The 20,099-nt window shown below is 41.9% G+C and overlaps 1 protein-coding gene across 4 annotated transcripts in view; it reads right to left on the bottom strand.

Moving 5' to 3' along the window:
* The window catches only part of Cwc22 (CWC22 spliceosome associated protein), a 50,312-nt gene extending 30,765 nt beyond the window's left edge, over positions 1–19,547 (bottom strand). The window contains exons 1-6 of one of the 4 annotated variants that reach the window (XM_085834740.1): positions 19,388–19,547; positions 9,927–10,063; positions 5,924–5,991; positions 4,685–4,795; positions 2,521–2,766; positions 453–581 (exon numbers count right to left, since the gene is read on the bottom strand). In XM_085834740.1, the coding sequence (XP_085690866.1) occupies positions 453–581; positions 2,521–2,766; positions 4,685–4,795; positions 5,924–5,991; positions 9,927–9,953 (581 nt within the window). In that variant the 5' untranslated portion in view covers positions 9,954–10,063; positions 19,388–19,547. Of the gene's footprint in view, positions 1–452; positions 582–2,520; positions 2,767–4,684; positions 4,796–5,923; positions 5,992–9,926; positions 10,064–13,686; positions 13,806–19,387 lie in introns of those variants that run through there. The other 3 variants (XM_021186238.2, XM_085834741.1, XM_085834742.1) reach the window with 3 other exon arrangements.
* Between the last annotated feature and the right edge of the window lie 552 nt (positions 19,548–20,099).

The raw sequence follows: 20,099 nt of genomic DNA, 5'->3' as shown, positions 1-20,099 counted from the left end.
AATGTCATTCACACAATGGAATGCCACTCAGAATTAAAAAAAATTAAAGAAATCCTGACACATGACAACACAGAATATACATATTAAAGTAGCACCCTGTTACTAAAAAATTTATAAAGATTTTATGTTAATTAAAAAAATTAAAGTGGTTTGAAATAGCATATTTTAATAATTGTTATGCCTCATGGATTTAAATTATTGGAGACATTCAGTAAATGTCCACGCAAAACTATGGCATGATAGCAAATCTCAAAAAGCACTGGTTTATTAATCTTGAACAACATGGTTTAAGTTATTTAACAGCCTACATTTTAAAAGAACTGTATTTCAAATAAACATTCACAAATACCTTTAAAATGAAGTAGCGTAACAAATCAATGCTTACTGTTCACAGAGACATTATGCTTCTTTAAATGAGTTACTATGAAATATACAAGGCACTGGCTACTTACCTCCCTCTGACAATGTTCTCTTGAAGGAGCTCTTGGATAATAATGCTTATATTAGAGATGTTGACCTTGTTGATGAGACCATTGATGGATTTCTTCAGAGCCTCCCAGCTCATCCTCTGATATGCTAAGCTAAAAAATACCAAAAGAAGGGACCGTCACATGGGACCTTGGAATTGACATGCTGTCTTGAGCATCTGAAAGACCTTCTGTTTAAGCAGATAGCCGGGAGCTGCCTAGCTGAAAGCTATAAGGCTGGGCTGCTTTAAACTTCCATTTGGGCATTTCAGCCTCGATTGGATGTATTGCACTTAACTTGATAAGGCCCTAGGTCTTTTAAAGCTCTTTAAGAACTTGTGATTTTTGTAATTACATCTCTGTAGGAAACCAGAGCCTTTTTCTCTATCTGCTTCTTTGAAGTCTAGTGAAATTAGTAGGCCTCCTGAAACGCATATAATACAAATGGTTACAACAGATCCCCAGATAGTCATCAGAGCACAAAAAAAGAGCAGGCTTGATCCAGTGTGCTCTGAGCATCTTCAGACAGAAAATACCAAGTGGTAGGAAGCCAAGTACCAATCTGAATTCCAAGGAACACGGCCAAACACAGCATTACACAGTATCCATAACGTACCAAATAGTATAGTATGTATACTATAGTTACACTTCCAGTAGAAAGAAATGCTAAAATTTAGTTAGGGATTAATAAAAATAAAATGCATTTTTCCCAACCCAGATTCTTGATCCGACTGCCTGAATTTCATGTAGGGAGCTACAGAAAGCTGGAGTGATGCAGTCCTGCAGAGAGCAGCAGTGAGGTGGGTGCTGCTGGGTACTAGGTCACTGATACTCAGTCATTAGGTCATTGCTTAGAACTGCCATAAACAATGAGGATGAGAGGCAGACTGACAGACTGACTTGCAATTCATATTTTGCTGCTGCTTCAAAATTCTCTATCAATCAACCTCTTTGCCTCTTACTGTCCACACCTATGGCAAAGGTGACCCAATATCCCACTGCACACACTTTGGTAAGTTCCTATCTCTAGAGGAACAGATCTATGAGTTAGTAACTAACCTAGCCAGTAAGACAGTGCTCGGGCATAATCACAGCCACCTAGGAAACTGGAAGACATCAAGCACAGTGACATTTCCAACTCAGGAGCTCTAACTCCACGAAGGAAAACCTACAGACTCCTCTTGCATTTCTACCTTCTGCCCATGGAGACCCCCACTATGCATGAATTTTCTCCTAGAACTGCTTAAACTTGTGTATGTTGCTAGCTCTCCCCCTGCCTACTGTACCGAAGATGCAGTAATTCAATCACTAACACTCTCCTTTCACCACTGGAAAGAACGCTTTGCACTGGATTGGGAAGATACTTCCCCCACCTCCTCTGTGCTGCCTTTGTGAACATACGCCTAGGCGGGGACGCTGGCACTAATGGAGGTCAGCTCTCACTCTATCTCCCACGCTACATTTCAAAGATCTCTGGCAGCAAGCTCTGACACACACACACACACACACACACACACAAACATCAGGTCCCAACATCCACTTCCAAGTCCATGTAAAAAAATGCCTGAAACAGTGCAGCACACTGAGAACAGAGATGAGACAAGTGCACCCTGCGGCTTGCTGGCCCGCCAGCCTGGACCCACTTGGCAAGTTTCAGACCACTGAGAGACCCAGTCTCAAAAAGAAAAAGAAATAAAAATGGACAGTGCCTCAAAGCTATCCTCTGGCTTATCCTCACAGCTATAAGTATGTGAGTAACACAAATATGTAGGAGTATATACATGCACATGTGCACACACACATACACATACACACACAAACACACAGAGAGAGAGAGAGAGAGAGAGAGAGAGAGAGAGAGACATGAGAAAAGTTATGAGCTAATAGCACAACAAGCAGTATACAGGTTCTGCAGGAAGTACAAGAGGTCTACAACTTGTCATCTCTATCATGGTAAACGAAGTACACTCTTAACAACCAGAGCTGACGACATTACTCTATTCCTTGCTGGGAGAGGCCATCTTTGCTTTGGAGGTGCAGTACATCAGCGTACCTGCTTTTATCTGTGATCTGCTCCTGCATCATCCTGAGCTTCGCAGGAGGGATATACGCGCCCCCAGTGCGGGTGAGCAGCGGGTCCAGCTCATCCTTCTTCTTCTTCCATGTAGGTTCTTCCTGAGGAGAACTCTGCCTTACGCCTCGGGCTGGACTCCTTCTGTCGGGGGATGGCGATTTCCGGGACCGTTTCCGATGATCTGCATCTCTCTCTCTTTCTCTGCGTTTTTCTCGGTCCCTACTTCTATAAAAAGGGGTGGGAGGTGAGGGAGAACATACAGTCATTCTTACAACGAAGTGCAGAGAGAATGAGTGAGACTGTAAGAGACGAAAGGTTCAGGATGGTGAAGCAATACTCACAGGGAGGATACCTGACTCAGGGCTAAGGCTTAAAGTAGGCTTTAGCATGGCTTCGAGCTGTGAGGGTGACACTCTTTACCTAAGAGGGCCACATGCTGCAAAACTGAGCAGTGGCATTAAGACCAGACAATAGCAACTAGAAATAGTGAAGAATCTAGCATGGCAGCAGTATCTGAATCAAAACACACTCCAAAAGCCAACCAGTATCTGTTAAAATGCTTATACTAGAGATGATGGAAAACACAGTTTCTAAGCAGGCAAAAGCGTGGCATGAAAATTAAGATGAAGTAGTTTGTGGTACATCTGGTAAACTGTACAGAGAAGAAATAAGAGTTTATTTTTATAATGTTACATTTAAATGGAAATGTATTATAAAAACCTAAGAGTTGAAACTGTCACTTGAAAGAATTGCTGTTTTTATCGAAGTTCCAGGGGCCCCTGTTACTAAGATGCTGTGGGAAGGCCCATTTTCTAGTTACAGTTACTCTTTCCTTTAATGTATGTATCTTTTCTTTAACACCTTTTAAAACTCAGCTTTTATTTCCTCTAAAAACATAAAACCCCCAAGTGGCCAGCAAGAGGGCTGGCGCAAACTCTAGCTGATCTGCTAGCAACATGCTCCGGGAGAGCCGCTCTGGCAGAGGTGACCAGCACTCCTTGAGTGCTGAGAGAAGCTGGGGTGCCCCAGCAGATGCAGTCACTTCCATCCAGTGACCTGACTCATTCTCACTGTGCAGATGCAATCCAGACAGAAACGTTCATGAAATATTTTGCAACTATTCACTCTTTTAAAAAAAGATGTATTTGTTTGTTTGTTTGTTTATGTGAGTACACTTACATATGGGAGTTAAGAGCAACCAGTGCTCTGCTCTTAACTGCTGAGGCATCTCTCTAGCCCTCAACTTTATATTGAAAGTAAAACCTAGTCTGTTTGCTTTACAGTATGACGGAGGGCCTCATGAGACTTTATACCCCTACACTGGACCAAACATAAGGAGTTATACTAAAGTAACACAGGCAGGGGTTACAAAGCCTGTGGGCTTTGGAGACAAAATTAAGATCAAGATGTAGTATCAATTATCAACCAGAAAACTGTTGACTGGAGGAACAGAGTAGCCAAGTTTTCCAAGACTCAAATAAAAGTCATTTATTTGGGGCGGGGTGGGGGTGGGGGAACTCGTACAAATTAGGAATTTCATTCTCAGTATTACTAGAGAATACGATGCCTATGTGACCACATACACCTTTCCTTTAATGTAGCTCCTAAGGAAAATCACAGAACACACGCCATACTGCGGTACAACGTGGACGACACCTTGGTCAAGGTCAGTCAGATCCCTCTTGACACTGTTAGGTTTCAAAAATATGAATGACTACGCATTTTAGACCCAAGTTTCTTCAGTCATAAAACAGGCAGTATCTACTATATTTATTTGTTGTCTTAAGACTTAATTCACACAAAGCCCTGCTTATAAGCCTGGCCCCTAAAAGCATGCAAGCACCAATAGCTGCTTGTGTTAACCTTTGTTTTCATTACACAGAGTAAAGAGAACTTGGGCTGAGTACGTGTAACATGTGCAAAGCCCAGGTTTGGATCCCCAGCACCACACACACTGGGCATGACAGTGCAGGCTGTAATCCCAGTGCTCAGAAGGTAGAGGTGGGAAGATCACAAGTTCAAGGTCATTCTCAGCCTTTTCAGTACAGATCAGCCTGGGATGTGTTAGACCCAGTCTCCGACAGAAGGCTAGTCATATACTATGTAAAGGATCACTTTTCTGCAGTAAGACTCCAACACTTACCGTGATTCCATGCTGTCATTGTAAGAGTATCCTCTTCTAGATCGCTCATAGTCTGACCGGCTGTAATCAGAGTAATCTCTATCCCGGGGGGACCGCTCTTGTTCTGTATATCTAACACAGAAGAAAACCCAAGTTGTACTTTGAAAACAACTCTGTTATACTTGGAAAGTCCAGTATCAGTGATGCTAAGGGGCTTTACAACGGCACCACATCTTAATGAACTATTTTAACTAATGGCTCATTGTCCTGGTACTGATCCACGGTCTGAATTACAAAAGCGTCTAGCATGGGCACAGCAAAACAACTCCTGGAACTAACCAGATTCACTCATCCTGATTCACACCGCCCTTGGTAAAGGAATAAATCTAGAGACTATACATGATGGGCAGAAAGAGGCTTTGTTACAAAGACCTCCTTGTAGCTATACTGAGCAAGTGCGAGCAATGTCAGTAACTGTTATTCTAGTTAACACTACTCTAAACATTAGACTCATTAGATATCATTCTGAAAACTACAGTACTGAAAACATTGAACAAACAAGAATGGATCCCATTAATCTATTGTTTGACGCTTAAAACTCAATAAAATCAGAGAGCATTAAGGGAAGTTAAATATATAACCTTCATGGTACTATAATTTGTGTTTCATATACATATCTACAATAACCTTGCACCTGTGTGTGTCTGGGACTGGCATAGAGTAGGTGACTGGTAAGGGTGACAGTGGTCACAAGCAAGGACCTAAAGCAAAAGTCCCAGGAGTCCTCTGGCAGGATGGAATAGGTCTGAAGGCCTAGGGTGCCTCCCCTGAGGGTTATTTTAGTGACCCTCACAGAGTAAATGATACGGCTATAGTACTGGTACTATTTTTATTATTTCAATATAATCATGCCATAATATAAACTTAATATAAAAAGGTGTGTGAATATATAAGCGAGCTATAACAGCAAAAGCAGTACTTCAATGTCCACCCTAAAATTAAGAATCAAAGAATCTGGGTGGTGTCACAGAACATTAATCCCAGAACTCAGGAGGCAGAGGCAGGCAGATCTCTGTGTTCAAGACCAGCCTAGTCTACAGAGCAAGTTCCAGTACAGCCAGAGTTACACAGAGGAACTCTGCCTCGAAAAACAACAAAAGCAAACAAAAAGCAATAAACAAACACAAAAGCCAAACCAAACCAAACCAAAAAGCATACAAACAACTTGATGGACATAAGGAGTTCAGAGAGGACAGGTACCTGTCTTCTGGGGAGCAGCTCCGGCGGTGTGAACTGTGGGTCTCCCTTCTGTCCTGACCAGAGGGCTGCTTCCAAAGAAGGTCAAAAAGAAACGGAGGAATGGCTCAAGACTAGTTACACTAAAATATATACACAATGATACGTATCTAAACAGATTAACAGTACTTTACAAATTACTTACAATTTTTCTTTGTGATCCAGACAGCTTTAGGCGCCCTGAATTACATAAGGCCGTCTTAAAAGATTGATCTTGTATATGTATGTGTGTGTGTCTATATATATATATATATATATATATATATATATATAAAATTTTACCAAGAAATACAATAGGGGGCTGAGGAGATGAATAAAGGAATATAAATATTAATAGCACATGCCTGACAGCCTAAGTTCAATTCTTAGGACCCATATAAAAAACTGAAAGCAGTAGGTGGTACCCATCTATAGTTCTGCACTCCTATGCTCTGTGGGAGTTGGAGACTTAAGTGGTCAGAAGTTCCCATAGGTAGAACAGTGGCAGAATCAAAAAGAGACCCTGCCTAAAAACAGGAGGCATCTCCCTTCATCCCTCTCCCTCAAACACAACCAACATATCTTAAAACATAAATAAATGCAATGAAGCAGAATTATTTAGTATGTATGATACAGGCTTTATAAAATTGTATACCAAGACCCTATCCCCAGCACTGAAGTTTTAACGCCCTGCAGAGCATCTGCTCAGCTTGCCTGAGGGTTCCACACCCCAGAAACTTCCCACACCTCAAAACATTCTAGGTCAAATATATACAAGATCTACCACACTCAACAGGCACTATAAACTATGGTTATTTACTGATTATTTATCATGAGCTACAGTTTCCCCTGTGTACTCATTCAGAGGGACACAAAATACAAGAACGAACAGAGGAACTGAAGATCTTCACACCAGGAATTATTGTTTATTGTAGAGAGTTTATGTAGATTTGTGTGTTAACCAGATTAGCCCATGTAAGAGAGAGAGAGAGAGAGAGAGAGAGAGAGAGTCAGACACAGGGGAGACAGATAACATTACAATTACCCTACCCACATTTTTTTATAAGAGAGGCAATTATTTTGACTACATTAGGAAGACAGCCTCAATTCTGTGCTAATGATTTTTAACACATCTCCGCAACAGCTGCTGTGAACAAGAGGGAGAAGCCAAAACCACAGAAGTCGTGAATCAGAGGATTATGTAAATACAATCAAGTAACAAATGACTGGCACACTGCAGTAATGGTAACATGAGATCTTCAGGAGGGAACAATCACTGTGGCCCATAGATCTCATGGTGGTTTGCATGCAGTGTGGGTGGGGACAGAAGGTCACTGAATTAAAAAATATTTGTAGGCATAACAAAAATATTAAGAATATGAATTTCCCTTGTCATAATTTTAGATTAAATCAACACAACTTACTTGAGAAAGTAATACAGTCAAAATTACTTTAAAAAATTCTCCAAATTTGTTAGCAAAATAAAGTCCGGTGATGCTGTTTAGTCACTCAGTGTAATGACCTATGGGGTTCGTGGAGCGGGGCCTGAGTCTGCTCAGGCGCTCTGAGCACCTCTAGTAGGTCCATAAGTCCCTGGAGGAGGGTAGAGAATGGTTCCTGCCACTCTAGTTAATTGCTAATGGCTAATTCAAATGAATGATAGAGGCAGAGTGAATACAGCTGGCCACTGAGTCTGAAGGACATGGTTACTAAAGCCACCTATTTCTTGATTGGTATGGTGCCACCGAGACCCTTAAGGACCACAAGCGAGACCACTGAAAAGAGCACAGGAAGGGTTACGCCGTTCTCTCCCTTTAGAGGTATCCGACTAAAGATGAATACTTGCATGAGGCTCACAGTCCTCACAAGTGTCCTTTCTCTGCTGACACCGGCTTTTACCATTCTGTCAACCACTTAATGAGCCCTTGATAAATTAACTGTAGACTAATGAACACAAATTCAAAAGCAATAGATTTCAGACCAATGTAGGAAAAACTCTACTGACAGGGTTAGTGAGCCCCTGCCAATGGAAACAAGTAACAAGAGGCTGACTGTCCACTGAGCACACAGGCCAGAGGTTCTCACACCCTGGAGAATGGAAAAAGACAAGAGAACCAGCTTTGACAGCACATGCTATGTACAGCAAAGGGGCTCAGTCTACTTCTCTCTTCAAAGAAGTTCAGGGGTACAGAGCTAATGGGACAATTGAAGGGATATGTGCATGTATCTGTAATTAAGCAAAAATCTATCTTTCCTTTCACTGACTCCAATACACTGGCTTATGAACCTCACAAGACAAAGAAGTTCAATGGCTGGCCGACTTTCCAAGACCACTCAGGCAGACTTCTGAAAGCCCATGGATTTACTGTTCCTTGTTATTGTTCTGATCTCACATTCTACAACTCTCCAGCATCCGTTGCAGTCACACCGGCCTCTGCACTTCCTGTCCCCACTTTCTGATGCATTCTCCCCACTGGATATCTACACAGTCAACTCTCTTGCTTCTAAGAAGTCTCTCCTCAAATGACTGACTGGCTACCTTCTGTCACAATAGGTCCTGTACTTATCCCCCACTACAAGGTGCAACACAACAGTCCCCCTTACTCCATTTCTTTTCTCCATAGGTCAAAGCTTACAGGTAACATTCTAATATACTACTGGCTTACTTATTATAGCTTATTTATAATCAAGTTTATGATTTACTTTGTTTCCTCATACCACAAAATAAAATACAGTGATAAAGAAATTTTGTTCATTTTTGTTACAAAGGACTGAGAAGTCACTGCAACTTAATTCACTCTTCATTCGTCGAATAAACAAACATCTAAAGTAAAGTACAACACGAAAGCCCACTTCCACATATGAAGTGACTAGACAAGCAGGAAAGAGTCTAGACTGACTGAAGGAAGGAACTCTTCCTTGCGCATCACTCAGGAAAGCACACTCCATGAGAATGATGCTATCATTGCTAACACTACTTGTTATTCCTTTTTTCACATGTATTCATTATATGATTCATGTAGACTCACATGCATGTAATTATGTATGTCTCATGTATGCAATTACATATATGTATATAATTTCATATGTATACAAGTAATATACATATGTATATACACAATGTGTTGGCTAGTCTTATGTCAACTTGACACACTAAACTAGAGTTATATGAAAGAAGGGAACCTCAATTGAAAATATGTCTCTATCATACCATCTGGCTATAGGTCATTTTCTTATTTAGTGGATGATGGGGAGGGCCCAGCCCACTGTGGGTGGTGCCATCCTAGGGCTGGTGGTCCTGGGTTCTATAAGAAAGCAGGCTGAGCAAGCCAGTAAGCAGCACCCCTCCACTGCCTCTGCATCAGCTCCTGCCCTGTGTGAGTTCCTGTCCTGACTGGCTTTGACAATGAACAGTGCTGTGGATATGTAAGCTGAATAAACTCTTTCTTTCCTTCCTTCACAAGATGCTTTTCAGTCACGGTGTTTTGTCACAGCATACACGCATGCACGCACGAGTACACACACACACACACACACATACACAGAGAGGGAGAGAGGGAGAGAGAGAGAGAGAGAGGTGGGGGGGAGAAAGAGAGAGGGAGAGAGAGAGAGGGAGAGAGACAGGGAGAGAGAGAGAGGGAGAGAGAGAGAGGGAGAGAGGGAGAGAGGGAGAGAGAGAGGGGGAGAGAGAGAGGGAGAGAGGGAGAGAGAGAGGGAGAGAGGGAGAGAGGGAGAGAGAGGGGGGGGAGAGAGGGAGAGGGAGAGAGGGAGAGGAAAAAGGGGATCTCCAGCATGCTTTCTCAGCTGTCCCTTTACTCAGTGTTATTCCTACCTGGTCCTCTTTGTTTGAAGCTGTGTTGAGGGGTCAGAGCACGCCTGAGCCCCCGCTGCTGTCTGAAGGGGCTGTTTTGCTCTAGGAAAGCATCTTTGGTTAAGGCACAGGCATCAGCTGACTATGAGCTTACATCTTCAAGTTTCCAACACTCACCTTCATGTGTGCCACACTACTTTTCATTTTCTGCTGTCAGCTGCCCCAATAAGCCAGATTCTTCAGGTTCATTCAAGTGACACGTGCTCAATGGTCTGAGTTCCTCGACAGTTTTCTTTTTCTGTCTCTACAGTCACCTAAAACACAGTAACACAAGCTTGTTAACAATGACTAACACTATGTGCAATAATGGCGTGTTCCTTCTAAATAACAGGAGGCACCTAACCACTTCATTTTCCTTAATTAGTAAAATAGACATAATTGAAGCTTTAAAATGAAATCTCCAAAAAGTTGCCGAAAAGGAAGTGTACTTAATATGTATTAGTAAGACTAGAAAAGCAAGAGAATAAATAGCAGGCTTGTTCTGACAGGGACCAGAGTTAATTTATAAACAGCTTTTAAACACCAGATTGAAACTTACATCACCAAGTATTGTATATAAAAAGAAACCAAGAAAACAATAGCCAACTTTTACATATCAATTATATAAATGAAAGAGCCAATGTTTGTACAGAAACAATCTTTTGAAATATACTCCATATGGAAAGACAATTTGATAAACTGAGATACATGTCTTAGCTTGCTTTACTAAAGGCATAAGGCTTCAGATAGATGCATACTTAAAGAAGTAGCATTAGGTTCTGAATAAACCTAAATCTGCACTGAATGTCTTCTGCATGCATATGTGCATGTATTCATTCGCATGTGCCTCTGGCGATCACAAGACAACCTCTGGCTTCTCTCCTCAGCCATCGTCCATCTTTCTTTTAGTCTTTCACAGCCTGGGAATTGCCAAGCAAGTAAGGCTGGCTCACCTGCGAATCCCAGAGATCTGCCTGTACTGTCTCCTCCATGCTTGTTCAAGCAGGAGCCACCATGCCCAGGAATCAAACCCAGGTCCTTATGCTTGCAAGGCAAGCCTTTACTAAGCCATCTCCCCAGCCGAAAATATGTTGTCTAATAACCTTCAGCTGAATATATTTTAATTTCTACGAAGTGCAGAATTGGTAATTATATTCACCTAGACCTAATTATATTCACCTATAAAATTATCAAAAATTTTATAATTACATACAATTTATAGTCTGAGGAAATCAAATCACAAAGATAAAATGAAATATAGGAAAACAAAAGAATAAGATACAGGAGTACAGAGAACATAGTTAGTACTGAAATGACTGACTCCAACTGCAAAGCTAGCCTAGGCTGTGTCTCATGAAGGAAATGGCATTTCATCGTCCTTCTCCCTACCCCCAGCTCTTCCACTCTTTCTGCCTCCTCTTCCATGGTGTCCGAGCCTTAGAGGGGATTGTATATACATGTTTTATTTAGGGCTCAGCACCTTTAAAAGCTCTGCTTTTGCCCCCTATTCACTGTACTTGTCTTTCTCATTAAAAACAAAAGTATAGTGTCCTGTCTACTTTTTATGTCAATTTAATACAAGCTAGTGTCATCTGAGACAAGGGAAACTCAACTGAGAACATGTCTCCATAAGATCAGGCTGTAGGCAAGCATGTAGAGCATTTTCCTAATTAATGACTGAATGGGGAGAGCCCAAATCATTATAGATGGGGCCATCCCTGAGCTGATAGTCCTTGGTTCTATAAAAAAGCAGGCTGAGCAAGCCATGAGAAGCAAGCCAGTAAGTAGCCCTCCAGGTTCCTGCCCTGTTAGAGCTCCTCCCTTGGCTTCCATTAATGGACTGTGATTCAGGATATGTTAGCCTCCTTGGAGCTGTTGTTGGTCATGATGTTTCGTCACAGCAACAGTTACCCTAAGACAGCAGGATTTGTCTGTAGGTATAACCCTAAGACAGCAGGATTTGTCTGTAGGTATAAACTATTCAGAGGGTACTGACACTATCGGCTTAACTAAACAACAAGCTCCCCATTAGGGCCTATGACTTCTCCAGCCAAGGATCTTACTGGGGTTTACACTTTCATTCATGAGTCTCCTCCTGTGGAGCAAGCCTCCAGACCAATCCGAGAGCAGCTGGCTACCCACACACCTGTAGGGCCCCTATTGCACAAGTGTCCCCTTCCTGCCTGGCAGGCTGGTACTGAAGTCTGTAAGGTTCACATCTGAGCACTGGCTGCCTTTCCTTCCCCAGCGACCTGGACAAGGTTCTAGCTCTCCGAAAGTGAGTCAGCTGGGGGCAAGTTTTCAGTCTGTTCACTTCCAACTTGTCTTACAATCGAGGTATGTGGTGTCTCTAGCAACACGGTCTTAGCATGTTGAGATTTAACAGAGAACTATGCTAAATTACATTGTTAAAAATTATTTAATTACAATTAATTTTTAAAAAGCATACCTAAAATGTAAAGCTAGATTTACCTGATGCCCAAATCATCTAATAGCACCCCTCAATGGAAATGTCAGCGTCAGTTAACAAATGCCACATTGGGAAATACAAGCTGGAAAACTTAGAAAATATTCTTTTCCCCAAACTGGCTTACTCCCTCGCAGTGCCAGATCAAAAGACAGTGGTGCTACTAAGAATGCTTCTTTCTAATCTGCAATAAGGATTTACTTGATCGGTATACCTAGAATGAGCTACAGAGATGGGATAAGCAAGTGAATCACTCGCCTCTGCTGTGCCAACACACTTTACTGTACTTACTTCTTAAGCCTAGCTTCTCTCCTTTCCTAGCTACACTAATTGCAATTCTCTATGTATTTCCCTTCAAAATGCTTATTTATTTATACTTAATGAGTTTTCTTTCTGTTTAGTGTTATCCTTTCTGTTTGTAACTTTCAACAGAGTAAATAATTTCAGACACTCCCACACGGTCTTTTACATTTCCATGTCTCAAAACCATAGAGAGCAAAGTGGATAACGGCTGCTGTAGAGGGACTGCTGCCGTTCAGAAAAACACGTAAGCGCCTCTCATCGTCCAGATGTCTACAGAGCATGCCTCCAGGAAGGTTCTGAGAGCTCAGCATGTGGGAGCTTTACACTTAGAGACTAACTGGAAACTCCGGCAATGAGAGCAGTTTATATAAAATTGAAAGCTGCCGCTGCTCTTCCCAACACCACTATATGGACTCTGTGATGAATTATTAAACTTCTCGTCCTGTCACAAAGAAGCAACTCAGCAAAAGCACACCTGCTTCTGTGAGTAAAGAGGGTATTTCATAATAGAAGATGCAGCACTCCAGAGAATAGTACTTTACGATGATGGCTACTTTCCTGTTCCAGCAAGCACCAGAAACCAAATCCGTAGTCCCATTTGTATGACATACTTCAAACTATGAGCCAAAACCTATGAAATTATGTATCTGTTGATTACATGAAACCTTCAGAACATGAAGAAATACTCCAATGGACTGACTGCATTGTCCTCTTAACACAACACTCTAGCTCCGTTCGTTCCCTGGGTGTGTTTAATCCACGAGAGTACTGACTGAAATATGTGACACAAAACTTGCTAATAGTCTGTACTTCTGCATTCTACAGACTAGCAGCAGGCTTAACAGGCTTTTAAAAAAATCCAAGTTGTCTGATGGGGAAATGGTAATATTAAACAATATTCAAAATTTAAGAAGAATCTTAAGTTAGTTCTAACCATCAGAGTGGAAGGCAATATGACAGAGACTCGGGGACAGGCCTTTTCCCTTAGGAAATAGTCCACTCCTTCCGAAAAATATAAAAAATCATGAACGTCAAAACAGGTCTAATGTAAGCACATAGAATAAGACATGCAAGCCTATGCTTGTTTGCTTCCAAGTCACTAATGAGTCAGATGCTCTGTGTCCCCACCTGAATTCAATCCCCGTGCTCCCACACAAGAGGGATGTATGCAGATAGCCCAGGATATTGCCTGTTTCGAAGAGAAACAATGGTTACAAACATTTGACCAGTCTTCTGGTCTTTGATTCTCTGTACAAAGAAAAGCTTCAAGTTTAGAATTTGGAGATACCTTAAGACAGTAACATGCAGATGATTAGGAAAAAAAAAAAACTAAAAATAATTTTAATGAGCACTATACATTATCAACTAGGTGGAAGTTATTATTTGCCTTCATTTCTTTTGTTTTGTTTTGTTTCAAGACAGGGTTTCTCTGTATAGCCCTGGCTGTCCTGGAACTCACTTTGTAGACCAGGCTGGCCTCGAACTCAGAAATCCGCCTGCCTCTGCCTCCCGAGTGCTGGGATTAAAGGCATGCACCACCACATCCGGCTCTGCCTTCATTTCTTATATCATGAAGATAATCTACTATTAAAGAGTACATGATACAATAACTTTACTTTAAAAAAACAATTGTTGGTCTCTGAATGCTTTCCTTTTTACTAAAACATATTATCTATAAAAACTGGATTCTGATCATGTTTGTTTAAAAATACTAGCCATCCAGTTATAGATTTACAATACTAGTTCTCAGTTTAGGTTTTTTTTTTTTTTTTTTTTTTGGTTTTTCGAGACAGGGTTTCTCTGTGTAGCCCTGCCTGTCCTGGAACTCACTTTGTAGACCAGGCTGGCCTCGAACTCAGAAATCCGCCTGCCTCTACCTCCTGAGCGCTGGGATTAAAGGCGTGTGCCACCACGCCTGGCAGTTTAGTTTTAAATAATTTTAAAAATCTACATGTTGAACTTATTTATAGTCTATTTTGCTCCCTCCCTACACTGCGAAGATGGTTTTGATAGGTCTCAACTTGATGTCCCTATTCTTAACTTCACTACACTCTTCCTCATCATCCTTTCTTTCTCAGCGTTGATCAGGGTTATAAAATGATCTGTTGTAAAATCCAGAAAGAACTCCCTGCTTTGACCAGACCCTGCTACAGACCTGGTCCTGCTGAGCCATCCCTCTGTCCTTCCAAGTTCTCAGTCCTCAGCTTATAGATCACCCTCAGCAATTCCTCTGCCTCCTGCTCTTGCCTTTTAAGTTATACTTTGCTCATGGATTCTTCATTCTGTTCATTACTATAACGTAACACTGGAAGCTTTTGACACATGCGAGTCATAAGAACAAATGACTATGGCTGACTTTCCTCTTGCTATATTCTCTGAAGAGCACCTTCTTTTCTACAGTGTCGCCTGTCATTCCAGTCTAGCCCATGCTTCTCTATGGAGCTCCAGTCAGAGAGGAAGCCCCCCATATGGACCCGGATGGCCTTCCAAAAGAAGGCAGTGCAAACTGGCCTCATTTCCTTCTCTCCATCTGAAGCCAGCTTTTCCTCTAGCTTGTCTCCTGTAAATGTTCCCAAGTGGCAATTCATTTTTTTCTTTACTCCCAGTCAGTCATCAAGTCCTAATTTTATTCTTTTTCTTAATAGAAGAAACAAATTTGCTGGGGTTTTGTTTGTTTGTTTGTTTTTCGAGACATGGTTTCTCTGTGTAGCCCTGGCTGTCCTGGAACTCACTCTGTAGACCAGGCTGGCCTCAAACTCAGAAAATCCACCTGCCTCTGCCTCCCGAGTGCTGGGGTTAAGGGCATGCACTACCACTGCCCAAATTTGCTGTTTTTCCCATTCTCTGCCTCTGTATACAAGAGGCTGGTGGGAGTTTCTATTTAGAGAAGATTCCCTAATAAAACGTTAGCTTCATTCCAGAGCCAGGATGGGTTTGATAAGATTTCTCAGACTTTTAGCACCATCTGTAACAATTTCTGAAATATAAGTTCCCTTTGCATACTAAACTTGGCACTCCACTTATGAAGAGCAAAAGGATCCTTTTAAGTATCTGTGAAGCTGCCCGTGGGGAAACCAGGCTTTAAAGTTAAATATATATTCCTTAGAACATATTTAGGATTATCCCCTACCTTCCAAATGCCCTTAGACATTTCTAAAACAGAAATCTTTGTCTCTAGATCTGTTTCTACAATGTTTCACTTTACAATATATTTTTAACAGAAAATAATTTCTTCAATAGCAGTACTTCTGCTACTGAACAGAACAAAGCCTAAGGGGCCTCCTCCCTGTCACCCTCCCTGAGTCATGGAACTTAGATCCTATCTCTGTCTCTTAGCTTACTTTCCCATATATCCTTGGCTCGTGGATTTGGTGCCTGGGAGTGGGGCTTAATTTTATTCAGTAGCCTGGTGCCTCATTCATCGAGCAAATGGTGTCATTATAGTTTCTCTTGATCTACTGATCTAAACTCAGGTTTCTACCCATTTTCATGATAACAAAGACCAAAGAAAACATTAATTTAAAAAGACCATCATCCGCACCATAATGCGTGCCTTTCAAGGCAACACTTTAGTGCTTCTAATCATAAAACCCAATCTTGTCTTCATTTGTTCATCTCTTTGAGACTGTAACAACTGAGAAAATACACAAAACAGGACCTCAAAATGATGAGGCTATAGCATACAGTCTTTCTGATGAAACCAGCAGCTGTGGAGAGGAAGGTAGTATTTACATTACACAACACACAAGACATCAAAAGGTGGGTGCTCTTAACCTTACGGTAGAGGATGTCTAGATGTCGTAGCTATGCTACAAACACACGATTGCTGGGTGTACAAGAAACAGGAGGTACCAATGCCAAGTCCTGAAGGACAAGTAGGAATTCTATCCATATAGAGCAAAAAGGTAATTCTGGACAGGGGCCCACGTACATACAGGCTCCAAGACATTTAAAACTAACAAACGAATGATGACTTCAAGTCATTCCCGTAAAGGAAGCACTTAGAAAATGAACATAAATGACGTGGACCCTAAGAGACTCACGAAGCTAAATCATGAAAGGCCTTCTATAGATACAGCAGATCTCTGAAATTTTCAATCACTGACACACACACACACACACACACACAAGCTAAGATAGTACAGATACATAACATGTTCAAAATCTAAAGTTACGTTTTATAAGAAGAAGGCAACTTTAGATTATCTTAGCTCCAAAGAGGAGTCAAGTTATTTTGACATCACATAGAGAACACTCCTCTACCCCTTATTCTTGGGGCCACCAAGCTGTCTGTCATTATCTGCATCAAGGCAGCACTAGCAGATGCTGTGTGCCCAAGAGGTAACTGGACCGGAATGATATAAACACAGAGATGTAGCATAGGCCTTCATCTTCACTTCATACTTTGTGTCCCCACTCCACAAGTCAAATCTGGTCCCCAGCTTTGTCAACTAAGTCTGCTAACTTGCACAGATTTGTTAGAAATGACCTTTCATATCATTAGAAGTTATGTTTGTATATTTTTTCTTCTGAGCATATCCTGGCTTAAAGGAAATATTACCATGTAGCCTCTAGACACCAAGCTCGACCACCCATCACAGAATCTCTGATCTAGAAGGAGTCTCCCCTCGTAAAGTGACTCAGAGCACCCACAGGATAAATTTTCAAGGAGGAAGTATTGAACTTTGCCTGGCTTAAGCCACTACTGAGTTAGGCTCAAAGATAGATTAAAAACAGTTAATTCTGGGTCTCGCTTACTAAGTTATCAATTCTTTAATCACTGAAGCTTTTCCTAAAAAAGGATGCCCCACACTTTCTTTCCTTTCTGTTCACTGGCATTTACTAACATGGCAGTAACATAGGCAAAGTAACATAGGCAAAGGCTTGTTTGAATCCACTCCCCTGCCCGTGTGCTATCTTTTTAAAAAATGTTTTCAAAGTTTGTGCTAAGGTAAGCATTCAACTGTCCTTTCCCATGTTCACTTGGGAGATGTAAGAAAAAGTGTTAACAAGCCTGAGAGTTTACTGAAATCCTTAGTGCTCCATCGACTTCCCTTGCTAGCAATTGTAGGCAACCTCGAAGTTGGCTCAAGACACTCCAAGAGCGTGTGCTCTGCACAGAGGAGATTTGTTTGCCCCAGAAGGACAAAGGGCAGGAAATAGGAGACAAAGACAGGACACTAGGATGAGTGAAAAGAGGAAAGGAACAAGGGAGAGGGGAAAGGGGTATTTGTCCCAAGGGAACAAAGGACTGTCTCTGGATAGAGAGGAGAAGACATACATGTAGGAAAATATTAGCTTATGGAGGGGGTGGAGGGGTTAGGATGAGGTATTTCATTTAAATTGGGCATGTTAATTAGTTGACCCCAAAGAGGCTTTGGATTGTTGGACTTCAATGCTTTGATAGCTGGATCTCTGCAGGTTAGATCAGGGAACAGATCTTGGGGGCTAGCTTGAGGAATGTAATCTAACGGTTTTTAACAAGACACAGGGAATTGGGAAGAAGAGCCTTGTCCACCACATTCAAGCTGATTAGAGTCCCTGCAGTAATTTCGGACTTACAGAGAAAACAAGGGAAATCTGACAGAAAAGCCCTCAAAGACATTAGTTCCAATCTGCTGTATTACCAATAATCACTTCTTTCTGGAACTGGTCTATTCCCAGACTGAGTCAGATTGGGCGGTCATGAACAAGGCAGGACTCAACTAAAATAACCAGTCTAAACCGGGCTAGCCCACACCTTTAATCCCAGCACTCAGGAAGCAGAGGCAGGCAGAACTCTTTAAATTTGAGGTCAGCCTGCTCTAAGGAGTGAGTTCCAAGACAGTCAAGATTACACAGAGAACAGGAAAAATAAATAAACAAAAAGCAGTTTAAATACGGTGCACAATTAACAGAAAAGATAGCTCATTTTCACATACATGGATCTTTTTTGCCTTCATATTCATATATGCACAATTCAAGTTGCTGGTGCAAGTGGCTATAAGCAAGCAGATATCCCGTCCCCTCAATCTGAGATTATAATTTGTTGTGATCTATCTTGTGGGTGCTTGGATCTGAACCGAGATCCCTCTGAAAAGAGTGCTTTTAACCACTGGGCAAACTCGCCAACGGCTTGCTGGGGCTCAGTTACTGTTTCTATTAATACCTTTCCCCAAATTATTCTTCCCTTAGGTAAAAAAAAAAAAAAAAAAAAAAAAAGCTAAGTGGCTACAATGTATCAAAAAAGTCTTGCATTGAGAGCAGGTCAAACAGCTGGCACAGTGCTGTTTGTGAAGGTGTACTGTAGGGCCTGCAGCTAGGGGCAGGGACTGCAAACCCATGTTTGGAAGTTACAAATAGTAGAGGCTTTTAGAGTTAGGATTAACTACTTATGCGACCTAAACACAGAAGATGCGAAACATGGAGCACTAGGGCTAAACATGACAGGGGTTCAGTCAAGTCAATGAAAACGATCCATAAATGAAAATGTAATAGAATTGGCTACTGGGATAAACTGGAATGAGGCAAACGCGTTACCAGAATTTATTAATGCCAGCCCTGGGAAGCCGACTGGGGACGCGACCCAGGGAGCTCCCAGGAGAGATGTTCACCCACGACAACCCAGACCAAGGCCCAGACACGCACGGCCCGCCACCGGCGCCAGGCCCAGCCGGCTCACACGGCACCTCGCGGGCCGCCGGTGGAGACGGCGCAGCCACGTGAGGAAAGCAAAGCCCACCGGGCAAGCGCCCACTCGCAAGTCCCTGCCCTCTCCACGCGACCTAGCAACCCGCCGCCCCCACTCTGGCTCCTAGTGTATCCCGAGTCTTCAGAGTTCCGTAATTACCTAAAGCTCCACCGCGCCGCCATCATACCGGAAGAGCGTCAGTTCCCTTTCCCGGGTGAAAGTAGCGCGAGAAATTAGTGAAAAACTGGTAGTGAATTGGCAGGTATGTGATACGATTAATGATAATGCGGTATAGTAACACCTGAGTCAAAGCAATCCAGCTAGTAACACTGTCACTCCTTACGAAGAACACGAGAAAAGAAAAATGTGAGTCCGAGGGAACTACAAAGTCCAGCATACTCTGGCAGCGCGGACGGAAATGAGTTGTAGTTGGGACCGCAGTGCATGACGGGAATTGTAGTTCGTTCGGGTAGGAGGTCACACTAGAGACACTTTTGAGAGCTAGGTTATCGAGGCATGCTTCTTATTCTAACACTACTCATCTTCTAAAGCCATAAAACGTAGCTCGTAGTAGTCACCTTAGCTCTTCTTTTTTTCTCACTCTCTTTCTTTCTTTCTTTCTTTCTTTCTTTCTTTCTTTTTTCAGTGTAAAAGCTTAATGCTGATACATACTAGGAAAGTACCGCAGAGGCTTGCTATATATGTAATACCTTGCCTGAAGATAATAAAAACAGTAGCGATCCCTTTCAGATTTTTGACAGCAGCTTTACCAAAAGTCTGTTTGAGAGAAGAGGGGAAAGTGACAAAATGTTTAGTATCTATTAAGTTCCAAGATTTTAAATTCAAGTGAATGGAAGACTATCTGATTATA

Source organism: Mus caroli, unplaced genomic scaffold, assembly GCF_978045245.1.
Source record: "Mus caroli unplaced genomic scaffold, Mus_caroli_1 scaffold_2, whole genome shotgun sequence".
Taxonomy (NCBI): domain Eukaryota; kingdom Metazoa; phylum Chordata; class Mammalia; order Rodentia; family Muridae; genus Mus; species Mus caroli.
This window is presented reverse-complemented; position numbering and strand designations above follow the sequence as displayed.